Genomic DNA, 12,500 nt, shown 5'->3' on the forward strand with positions numbered 1-12,500 from the left:
ATAATAACAGCATCGATATTGATAGCATTAATAAAACTCTAGAAAAGGTGATATTAGGTGACGTTAAAATTCCTCCTAGTTGACTAATTTGTAGCTAAGCACTTGTAGAGCAATCTATGTGCAAAGACATTTAACTAAAAAAAACTATAGTGAACATTTTCCTGGCGATGGTGGGTTAAGGTATCTGTCTATTAAACTGACCGTGATAAGTTCGAGGCAAGACAGTTGGACCAGGTTGCTTCACTTCGTAAGTGAAGTGGAAAATGTTTGTGAGGCTGATTTCTGAGGTCACAGCATCCATCACACTTGCTTTTGTGCTGACCTGAATATGTGTCCCCTCAGTGTACACAACCTTGAAGTGAAAAGGGTTTAATTTAGTATATAATTACTAAGAAATTGATTATTTCAGCAGTAGTTTACATTATTAAATAAAAAAATTATCAAAACAATACTCAGTAAATTGTCACACGTTTAGAATTTTCACAAAAGTTTATACGACAACCAACCTGTGAGTTTAGATACAGGAGTGACCCAATCTCAACTGGTCGACGGAACATGATGTCATCTATGTGGAGAATTCGTGGCCTTTGTTTGCTGCGGATCAGACCACAATTAGTACGCTAAATACCAAGCAAGAAATGGCATTCTGAACAATATATATACAAGTTAAGCAAATACAAATATAAGGAAAGAGGTTGACATGCTCTTAAAAATTAGATGGGGTGTTTTACTTCCTTTCCTATAAATTTGGATATGCATATATTCTTCAAGTTTTGCAGAGAGTACACAACATTCAAAACATACAAAAATTAAATGAAAGCAAGAAAAGTGTGTTATTTGTGTATGATATCCAAACTCTAACCATAAAGTAAGCATTTGGAATTCATCCTACCATTAATCTAATGAACCCTTAACTTTTGCTACTTATCCTGCATGATCCAAAGATTTCATCTATGAAATGGTTAATAAAAGTTTCAGGAACTAATCACTGAGTAGGGTGAGGTCTTGGCAATCTCTATTTCTCCTAGTTCTTTCTACTTTTTCCTACATTCTTAATCCTAAGAAAATAGACAGCAATTCATTAAATGTGCACTTCCCTGTAGGCAGTGCATTAGTAAGCATGGTGCTTGCAATCCTTTTTGCAATAACTTGGGCATCTCAAAAACCAGCTGTCTGACATGGGTAAAGCTATCGTTTTTACTTGGAAGGAGAGTTTCCGAAAAGCAATGCTTCCTGTTCCTATAAAATCATCTGTCAATATGTATGATACAAGAAGACTAATTCTATATCAATCACAGCTAATACTGTTATCATTAACACTGTTATTGTTATCATTATTAAATGTAAGAGGAAAACCAATTTCATTATCAATTATTACCAAATTATTTTAGTTTCAGGAACTCATACTAAAACTTCTGAGATAACTATAAGTAAAGGGGAAGGTTAACAATAATATAATTGGCTAAATTTTGGTATAAGAAAAGACTTAATGAAGATGCAACAAAATGGCTCTTTTGAAAAGGACACAATGTTCACAGGAAAGCTGAAAAATAGAGAGACAAAAAGAAAGAGAGAAAAAGAGAAGCATAGAAAGATGAAACGAGTGGAAAAGATAAAGATGGAAATAGAGAAATGGAGGAAGAAAGAAAGAAGCAGATAAGGAATGAAAGATAAGAAGAGATACAGATACTGAGAGAGAATGAAAGGAAGAGAAAAGGAAAGACAGAAAGAGAGGAAGAGATAATGAGAGGAAGAGAAAGTAAGGAACAGATAAAGATTAAAGACAGCAGGAGGAGAGCTACATACAAAAGAGGACAATAAGAAAAAGAAGAAGAAAAGAAAAGAAAAAAAAAAAGAAAAGAAAAAAAGAGAAAAAAAAGAGAAAAAAAGAAAGAAAAGGACAAAATGAGAGAATAGAAAGAAAGGCTGCAAAAAAAAAAAAAAAAAAGTTGAATGTTACCATGCCCAATAAAGCCGTAATAAGATTTCCAAATGGCACAATTGATCTTTTTCCTTTGATCATACCATGAGCACAAAATTTCTAAAGAAATGCAGCCTAGCAGTTGCTCCTTTCTCATGTAGCTTTGGGTGTAGCTTTTCATCAAAATGATACAATTTCAAATATTCAAATAATTTTTTAAATACATATTCAGTAAGCCTTACTGCCTAAAGATATACAATCTAGTCATTCCGGAAAGGTAAAATGATACAGTATATATATACACACACACCTACATATATGTATACTTATCAAAACAGACCTAATGTTAAAAGCATAAAGTGCTCTTGAAATCTTTCAACAACATTTAAATCATGCAATAAACATTTATTCTTCATTATATCATGCAAAAAACATTCAAATCCCATTTCCATCATGCACAAACTTATCCACCGAAAATGTGTCTAGACAAGAGTTCCATCATAAGCTACTGTTACCATACACCGATGACCAAGGAGAGGGATTCATCTGTAAATGGCAATACTAACCTAAATACCGAGACATTAGCCCAAGAAAGCTCAAATGCCTTCCTCATCAAGAATCCACCAAAGATTTTGTTGAAGATATTGCGAGACTGAAAGAAAGAGATACCCTGTTGGTTTGTGTTCTGTAGTTATATTCTATGTGTGTGTGTGTGTGTGTGTGTGTGTATTCTGTGGTGCTAGTAAGATGGGACTTTTCACGGAACTTTGACCCCCAGTTGAGGTTGCAAGCAAAAAGTAACAACTGCACCTCAAGGCATTCCCGAGGAGAAAGTTGTTGGTGTCTTCCTGGTCGAAGGTTTTTCTTCCAAGGTTCATTCACTATGAATACTTAACTAATAGAAAAAAAAGAAAAAAGAAAAAAGGAAAAAGAAAGAAAAAAAGAAAAAAGGAAAAAGAAAGAAAGAAAGAAAAAAAGAGCAAAGACATTCAGTAAAGCATTATGTATTACAGTCACATGTATGTTGTCTAATTAAGCTACAAATATAACATGATTACTTATAAAATCATCCAGCAATTTGATATCCCAGGCATCTATCTGCACAAAATGCCACCTTGATCAATATCAGTTGCAATCCACCTATAAAACAACTAAATTACATGAAACTACTAATTAAAAATTTTGCAATACAAATCGACTTCTGCTTCACTTGCTTTGCTTTTGTTTTTCTTTTCCCTTACAAATATGCGAAGATATTATTTTACACAAATTCAAAATTAATTACTGACTTGCAAGTGTGCTGGAAAATCCAAAATGAGAAGCAACAAAATTCAAGCTTTAGTTTTCCTTCCAGTAACAGGTTAAAAAAAAAAAAAAAAAAAAAAGGAGAATATATGAAAACCATTAACAATGTAAATGAATTAGTAGAAAAAAAACAACAACAATAAAAAAACAAAAAGCATTCTTGTCATCAATTTCATCAAATGTTAGATAAAAAACAAGAAAAAAAAGTGTGTTGAATTATTCCTTTTAATGCCCCATAAAAGGAAACACATTCAGAACTCGATCTTGACGAAAAAAAAAAAAGAGAGAAATCAGAAGTTTCTAAAGTATGATCAAACACATTCTAATGATTTAATTGTTGGCATGAAATCTGAAACTATAATTCTTTCCCCAGAGTCTAAATTCCTTTTATCATTCTACTACCTCATCACTGCTTGAAAATATCAATTCTTTTTGTCCCGCTTTTTACTAATCCAGTAAGATTTCTGAAGTAGTGTAGTTTAATGACAAAAGAAACTTTTAAGAAAATCAATAAATACTTCTAACAATGTTCTACTATAACGGAATCCCTTGGGAAATGCGGCCATTAATCAGAGTAGATATTATTTGGTAGACACCAAGAAGCTACAGAAGAGAATCAGTGTGAGAATGAAGACAATTACTCCAAGCATTTGTAAACTTCAGTGCATGTTCAGGAATAGAAGAAGCTACATAAAACCCTTTGTCAACCAGCGACTTCTCTTTCAGAAATTCTTGAAACAATACTTACATCTGAGCCCCTCTTTGCCACTGACAAACTAGACATATTTCTTACTGAACTATAGGTACTTTTTAATTACTCTTTAGTATTCAGATTGAGTTTTGATTACTAAGTTGTTGTTATTTTTTTTTTTTTTTTTTTTTTTTTTGTGATCTAAGCAAATAAAAAAAAAAAAAAAAAAAAAAAAAAGGACAAATCCAACTCTAACAGGCCATGGCTTCTTTCAGATGGTATTTCAGGGACAAAGAGAGCAATGACAAAAGTGGAAATTAAAGACATCAGTCACGGTAAGAATGACAAAAGGTTCGTGAATTGCTATTCCAGAAACATGCTTGAGGGAATGATTACACACACTACTGACCTATACGTAAAGGCACATGCCCAGCCTAATTCATAGGCCTGACGCATGAGAAATCCGCCAAACACCTTCTTGAATCGGTTCCTGTGCTGTGGTAGGTTAGTTCAAATGTACTCATTATATTAAGCTACTTAAAAAAAATAACAAGAAGAAAAAGAATTCACAGTATTCCAATTACTGTCTTTATGTATCTATATATACTTTTTTCTGTCCTTTCACAAGTACATGGAAAAATCTAATAACTTAAAAAAACTAGCTACAAAAATGACAAACAACATGAACACACTTGTCCTAAATGTACCACGCAGAGACATGCAGTAAATAATATGGACAACTGTATTCTTGGGGGTAAATACGGTCGTAATTCCTGTTAATTACTGTATCCCGGCTGAATCTGAGAGCTCCAGCTTTGTGAAAGCAGTAACCCTGGGAGATATACTGTCACTGTTATTATCATATTGATATGTTCTGCTATAACCTCAGAAGGCGATAACTTTTATTAGCTGGCAAATTATTAGATTAAGCTGCCATCAAAATTGAAAAAGGGCTTTATTGAAAAAAAAAAAAAAAAAAAAAAAAGTTAAATCATCAAAACAACCTTTCTTAAACACAAAAACTTTGCCATTAAAAACGTCATGAACTTTGGATCATTACCCACAGTACACAGAAGCTTAAGCCAGCGGACATGAACATATACTGCATAGTCTCATATCAAACTTATCTCATCTGTATGCTGTGATCACCATCGTACTGGATACTGTTTCAAAGTACTTTATCAATGCTGAAACTCACTGATAAGAAAATAAATACTGAAAAGTACCTGTACATAATAACTGTGATTATTTGGCATCTAATGTATATGCATGGCATACCAATAGTAATTAATAAAGAAAATAGGATCTGGTTTCTATACACAATCACTGGGTATTCTGCATCTACTATATATGCAACTGACAAAGAAAATAATGAAATGTTCTCATATATAACTGTCATCAGTCTTTTGTATCTATATGTGTGATAAACTAATAGTATTTGATGAAAACTATTGAACAGTATTTAATGAAACCTATAGAAAAGTTCACATACACATCAACTATACTATGTAATTTCTACCTACAAATGTGGTATGCCATATAGCACTTCAATCATGGAGTCATACAGTCAATAAAAATGATAACATCCTACCTCAGGGTGACAGATAATAAGGTTCTTTAATTTGTGGTTCTCCATCCAGACTGAGTTCTCTGGAACATTCTTGGAAGCGAAAGAAAGCTGCTCTGGGTTGGCCATGGACATAAAGACTTCATGAACGAGGCTCTTTTCTGAAAGCATATTTTCAATGTATTTTTGTAAAAAAGGTATATCACAGAAGAGCTTTTCATATCTGCCCAACAACAGGGATATTTAACTTATTATTCAAGGAAAGGAAAGGAGAGGAGAGGAAAAGGAAGGGAATGATGGTGGGGCGGGAATCCAGAACAAAAACAACAAACACAATCTTAAAACAATATCCTGTTTGATTCTAATCCCCTTCAAGAGCCTTATATCATTTCAATCAACACTAATGCTACACAAAGGACATACCTGTCTCATTTGGAGGGACTCGAAACAGGCTCTCCTGCTGGATCACTTTCCTGTGTAACTTGTTGATCTCTCCGGCCTGGAATATTCTCTTCTCTTCCGCTGTCTCAGGAACGAGGGGATTCACAAGCGCTGAGCCTTGGTTGAGGGGGTCTCGAGCCACCATAACAAAGACAGCACGGGTGACCTGTGTGCAAATTTCATGAGTGAAGGATTTTTTTTTTTATCTTTTAGATAAGATCTGTTTATTCCGGATACATATATACATATATATTATGTATATATGTATGTGCTTTCTTTCACTGATAGAGCTAATGGTGCTTAACCTGATACATATTTCTGTATATTAACCCAAAGCCTCGGGGAAAATGTTGAGTTAACTGTAGTATTGCTTTCTGAAATGTCTCTGCACACAGATGGCTCTGCAAGTGCTTAGCCACAAAGGGGTCTAGTAGTAGCTCTTGGGACCACAAAAGATTTCTCTTTTCCTTGGAATTGCAGAAAAATGCTGTTTTTACAATAGCTACCAATATTGATGCTGTTATTTTTATTATAGACATTATTATTATTATAGTGTTATTGACATTTCTAACAGCAATATCAGATAGTAGAAAATATTTTTGAAAATCAAGGAGAAGGGTAACCAGGTGACACAGGTAGTACTCATAATTGGCTCATCGATGACTTGATACTTGTGGAGCCATCTACGTGCAGAAACAATTAATAAATTATTCTCACAGTGGCATGGCATGTACGTACATGCCATCCCTGTCAGCTTTAGGTTAATCATCACTTAACCCCTACAGTTTGGATGACATGATCATCACATGATGAAAAATCTGGCTGAAGGCCAGGTGATGGGAACTTGCCATCATGAAAATTTCAGCTGAAGGCTGGGGTGATGGGAATGACTTGCTACGAGTGCACAAAGCTTTTGGATGGTGATTAGACTCAGTGGGTATTTAGGAACTTTAGCATTATTTCCATCATAAATAAGTATGGAACATACATGTGTGAGCTAAAACTGGAAGAGTGTGGCTATTTCAGGATCCTTTTTCTGCCCGCCCGCAGGTTGTATTACAGAAAATTGAATGTTATGGAAAAAAAAGAACACAAATAATAAAATGTTTCTTATTCTTATTATTATAGCACTGAGTCATGGACTCCCTAGAGAGATTATAAAGAGTTGGTGCAAGGAAAACCATCTATTACCATACATACACTGGACAATGGCAAAAAAGCTAAAAATGCTTATGTAGAAAAAGAGAATGGTAAATGGTTAGAAGAAATAAATGTGCTAGACATCAAAGGTCATATAGCACTATGGTAAAGTTTTGTGGCAAATGAGTTAATGATCAGAATAAGATGTGCTAGATGCCAAAGGTTGTAGAATGCTGTAGAATAGAATATTTGTGAAAAGGATATAGAGGGGGAGCAAATGGGGATTTGTAAAAGGATGTGGTTAAAGGTGTAGGACGATCAGATCATATGGAGAGTAACACTGTGTGAGAAAACTGTAAAAGAGCTATTATGAAACAATCAAATGGCAATACGGCAAGTAACGATAGTTGTACAAGTAGGAGAGGAATCCTGAGAATGAAATAAGGGAACAGGGGATGGTGGTGAAGCATTGGAAAGAATGTCAGGAGTGGAGGGATCCACAGAAGGACAGTGTTTTGACTTAAGGGAGTCAGGTGAGCATCTAAGTGAGGGTGGTAAGGATAATCGGGAAGGTAGAGGGATTGGTGGTGCACATGGAGGAGGAGAGGAAGGGGGTGTTTCTTGGGCGAGTGAGAGGAGGAAGGGTAGGGGGAACTTGAGGAGAAGGAGGATGGATATCGGATGATACTTTGAATGTAGAGATAAAGGGATTAGAGGGTGGATGAGGGAGTGGATCATTCTCTTGAGTCATGCTTATCAACTTTTGGATATCCTTAAGAGTTTCTGGAAGGGAGAGTTGGCTGGGGTGGTCTGAGAAACAAAGATTTTCCTATGTGGAGGAGAAGAGGGAATAGATGTGTCGAAGAGCAGAGGGAGAGGTGGGTGTAGGAGAGGATGTGGTAGGAGAAATTGGAGTGGAATGGTTAGATTGTCTGGTGCGACAGGTAGAGTGAGAAGGAGGGGGAAGGGTAGGCACCGGGCAAGTGGCAGAGATTGGAGTATCTGGATTTAGACTAGAAAAGGAATTTGACTGGGGGAGAGAGTAGTAGAGGGAAGAGATACTGGGACTTCTTGAGAAGATGGGAGGGGAGCAGAGTGAAGTACAGTTTTCAAATCAGTAGAAGGAGAAAAACCCGGTCTGGCCTCATGTACAGTGAGGCCTAGTCTCAATCTGAGAACTGTTACCTCAGATTTGAGCTTATGGGAGCTACCACAATTAGCACATGTGCCTGACTGAGCACAGCAATTTGAACAGTCATGACCAGGTTGGGCACATAGAGGGCAATGGGCTGTGGAGTGACAGTGTTTGGCTAAGTGGCCAAAATGGCAACATTTCTGACATTGGTGGGGAAGAGGTTGATGTGGTCGGACAGTGGAGGACACTCCACCAATATAAACTTCATGGGGAAAGCTAAAAAGGGTACACATCAAACGGTTTACAAGGGTGGAAACAGTAGAAGGATGGGGGCGGGGGGAAGATGGGGTGGTATGGAGAGAGGTAGTACTGTTGGGAGGAGGACAATAAGGATGAAGAGTAGTAATTAGGGTGGTGGTGGTAGACAATGAAGAAGGGGAGAAGAAAAGATCATGCAAAATTTGTTGAGGCGAGGGCTGAGGTCCAAGGTAGGGGTGATCTCCTACATTGGGCCCCAGTCTTCGTCTCCTAAGCCCCTCCACGACAAAAGCAAGCAAGAGATTTTGGGGGCAGAAAAAGAGAATAGAACGGTGCAAAGGGAATGCATAAGATCTAATCACCACTCACAAGTGTTCGTGTGGTGACCCGGACTACAAGCTACACACCTGTTAAGAGTGATCACTCAAGTAAGTCTAATGCCCATATTTTGAGTTACCTGATGGTACTGAAGCATCTAGATCCAGTAAGTTAACACCTAAAGTCCACAATACCTTGAATGGGTCAATTGCATTATCAGCCAAATCACTTCACTAGAGCACTATATACCTTTTAAAAACTGACAAGCTCATTCCACACCTCTATTCCTGTGAAACTGGGACATAATGAGGGTAAACTAGTATATTTAGTACTGGTTGGCATCTTCCTTCCAATACTATGGTAGAGAGAGCTGCAACTTCCCCTATCCCTGTGCCTCCTTCTCCCTCACAAGGTCTTCTCTTGTGTCCTTGGGAGGCTTCTACTCTCATCTAATTTTCCCCCTATACCGTTTCCAAGCCATCAGAGACTATAACACCCCTCATTCCATCCCTTGCCCCTTTCCCCAAGGAGCCTCTCCTCTCTGTCATATAGTCTCCCTTTGGCATGGCATAAGTGGGCTACCAAGGACATTTTGTTTTTCTTGTAACTTATATGTATTGGTAAAAAAAATACATGATATACGACTACTTGTTTGAAGATTATGATGAATATATGTATTACTGCCTTACATGTGTTTTATTTATATGTGTCGTGAGTCTTTCCATTTTCGTTCATATACAAGGTATAACTTTTTAAAATCTGGTGATCCACTGTTTTGTAACTATTTGACACAGCAGCACAAACAAATTTGCCCCTGAAATCTGAAATTTCGGGGCTATTTGCTGGGGTGGGAGGTGAGGATGGTTTGAGAAACTTTGGTCTTTAATAATTTTTCCGTGTTATGCCTATTTTCATTCACAAACATTCTAATGCTCCACTAATCACTAAATATTTTATATACTTGCATACAAAGTAGAAGTTGATAATTCAATGTTATTTGCTGCTGTGGGGTGTTGTGTTCTGCAGTGTTTGGGGGGTAAAGAGATAACAGCTTCATCATACCTGTTGCCACTCTCCCTCATTGAACTGCTCCACTTTAATGATGGCCTCCATAGATGATCGTCCGGCCCAAGAGACATGGCCTGACAATCGAATATCACGGTCTGGCCTCAGCATTACTCCCTGATTGAAATCAATGCGGTCAACAAGAGCAGTGACAATGCTGTATGGGCTCGGCATGTTTTCCTTCTGCCGGGGATTTTCTAAGTGCTTGTAGCACAGCCATACTGAGAAAAGAGAAAAATATCCACATAAAACACACACACACACACATAAATATATAATATATTCATATTTACAGAAAGGAAGGCATAATGAGTCCACATATATTTTATAAATATATCTCACTCCTACCACAGACTCCTTATCACGAGATTACACACCTGCAAATACATCGAGGTCTTCCAAAAGTCTGCCAACTCTCACTCCTCCAAGGAAGGTCACGTATTTTTCCCTGAGTCTCACTTCACTTTCGAGGGGAATGACTGCACTGTCAAAGCTGTCCTGTTGTTTGGTCATTAAAAAGAAGAGTGATGAATAACTAGGTCATAATAAATCACTAAATCACAACCTTGTTATTTAGTGATAACCTAACTGATTACACTGAAGCAATGGCTGACTATATACAAGTATATATTTCAAAATTACTTTTTTACTAATTGGTAAACTATGAATGGAGAATGTTAAATTTGTTGCTTTTTTCCATGAAAACTCTCAAGAAAATAGAAGGTATTTTACATCATTAAGAATGTCCTCAAAATTCTTTAAAACCAACTCCTTAAGGAAGAAGAAGAAGGAGGAGACAAAGATGAAGAATAAACTATGCTATTCCTGACTCCCTACCTTCATGCTTCTTGGTGGCAATTCATCCTGTGACTTTGGCAGGAGTTCAAGCAGGAAGGATCGATCTAGTACTTGCGTGAAACTCTTAGCTGCACCAACTTTTGCTGATAAGCTTGATATCACTAGAAGGGGAAAAAAAAAATAAAAAACTCATAATGCATGAGTCTATTCATCATGTCAGGGGTGTATGTATGGGAACACTGTCCACAGCAGTTTTGCTTGATCAATCTTGTTTCCACAGAGATGGCCCCAGAAGAACTTAGTTGCCTAGGACTCAGTTACTAGGCCGGCCTGAAATTACCTGTTTACCCCATACCTTGAATCCTCAGAAAGAAAAGTTTTAATTATTATTACTATTATTATTGTTAATGACATTTTCATAACAAAATTAATAATGTTTATAATGATAATAATAGTAACATATAATTTTTTTTTCAAGGAACAGATGAGTTCAGGTAGGCCTAATAAGTGTCTCCTTGTTGACTAAGCACCTGACAGTTTGCAAATAAAACTAACACATCAAAACTGCAATGGATAATGTATATACCCAGTGCTAATGAGTTGATGATTACATGGAATAAAAATATTTTATTTTGGATGGAAGGCAAAACTGTTTAGGAAAGTTGAACTTTAAAAATGAATAATCTATTTTGTTTCACCAATGATTATATAAAACCATATTTATACTGAAAAAAATCAAGGCAAACTAACTTACCATCTCTAACAGTCTTGGTCCCTGAATTATCACTTGACTCTAAATGCAGTCTCCTTGCCTGAAAACAGGTCCTAGCACTTCTGCTCATAGGGCCATAAGCACCAACCCTGCATAAGGAAGGAAAAATTATATAACAAATATTGTTTTTATTTGGTTTCTATGTGATAATGTTATAAAATAATATTCTATATAATACTGTCCAACATTCTCGAACATCATACTGAGTAAATATATAATTCTATGAATAATTAATAAGAATAAATAGGGAAATCTTTTACAAAAGATAGACAAGTATACCTGGAGGCCAGAGGCAGCAAGGTTAGAATGGGCTTCATTTTGTCTGGAAGAGAGAGAGATTTTTTTTTTAATGATTATGAAAAAACTTGTAAAAATCATAAATGACTTCCACTTACCATGGGCATTGGACTTTTCCTTTTACCTTATTTAAAGAGTAAAGATATATATCCTTAGCTATTTTAGGGGCTCTGTGGCCTTTGTTTCCGGAAATACCAACCTTGCTGGACTGGATGCCCTTCCTAACTTCACCCATCATCCAGCTTGGGGAATGTAAATATAAATCTAAGTTGTAAGGCATTGATGGGTATGCACAGATCCATGAATAACAGAACATAACCCACGAATAACTGCTGACATGAGTAGTAAACACCCTGAAGTACTTGGGATGTCACTTTGCCCTGTTTGCTTGCTCTGTCAGGGTATGGTGGGTTTTCGGGTACAGTAGTATACTCGAGTATTACTGCTGCTGGCCCCACATAGCCACAAACAGGATTAATCATAAGCTCAACGGCAAATCATTATCTATAGAAACTCATCACTAATTTGGTCAAATAACTGATTATGATATAGTATCAAAATAGAATATAACATAATACTTGTCTTATCTAAAGTTCCTAAATGTATATTATTATTAAGGATTCCTGATGTGCATTCAATACCATATAACAGTAAAAGTGCTTGTACTGGTAATATTCCAAATAGGTATGTATTGCCAACAGTAATAAATCTGGTAGCAGTGGAAAGCTTATAATCTGTACATGTAAATATGATAGATTTTGTCTATAGAAACCAACTAAAGAAATGACAATC

The 12,500-nt window shown here is 36.3% G+C and overlaps 1 protein-coding gene across 2 annotated transcripts in view; it reads right to left on the minus strand.

Moving 5' to 3' along the window:
- The window catches only part of LOC125034778 (acyl-coenzyme A thioesterase 9, mitochondrial-like), a 15,210-nt gene that overhangs the window by 2,029 nt on the left and 681 nt on the right, over positions 1 to 12,500 (minus strand). The window contains exons 2-11 of one of the 2 annotated variants that reach the window (XM_047626731.1): positions 11,691 to 11,733; positions 11,394 to 11,500; positions 10,679 to 10,800; positions 10,219 to 10,339; positions 9,839 to 10,062; positions 5,908 to 6,091; positions 5,509 to 5,645; positions 2,488 to 2,573; positions 507 to 594; positions 202 to 352 (exon numbers count right to left, since the gene is read on the minus strand). In XM_047626731.1, the coding sequence (XP_047482687.1) occupies positions 202 to 352; positions 507 to 594; positions 2,488 to 2,573; positions 5,509 to 5,645; positions 5,908 to 6,091; positions 9,839 to 10,062; positions 10,219 to 10,339; positions 10,679 to 10,800; positions 11,394 to 11,500; positions 11,691 to 11,728 (1,258 nt within the window). In that variant the 5' untranslated portion in view covers positions 11,729 to 11,733. Of the gene's footprint in view, positions 1 to 201; positions 353 to 506; positions 595 to 2,487; positions 2,574 to 4,326; positions 4,413 to 5,508; positions 5,646 to 5,907; positions 6,092 to 9,838; positions 10,063 to 10,218; positions 10,340 to 10,678; positions 10,801 to 11,393; positions 11,501 to 11,690; positions 11,734 to 12,500 lie in introns of both variants that reach the window. The other variant, XM_047626730.1, reaches the window with a different exon arrangement.

Source organism: Penaeus chinensis, chromosome 18, assembly GCF_019202785.1.
Source record: "Penaeus chinensis breed Huanghai No. 1 chromosome 18, ASM1920278v2, whole genome shotgun sequence".
NCBI lineage: Eukaryota > Metazoa > Arthropoda > Malacostraca > Decapoda > Penaeidae > Penaeus > Penaeus chinensis.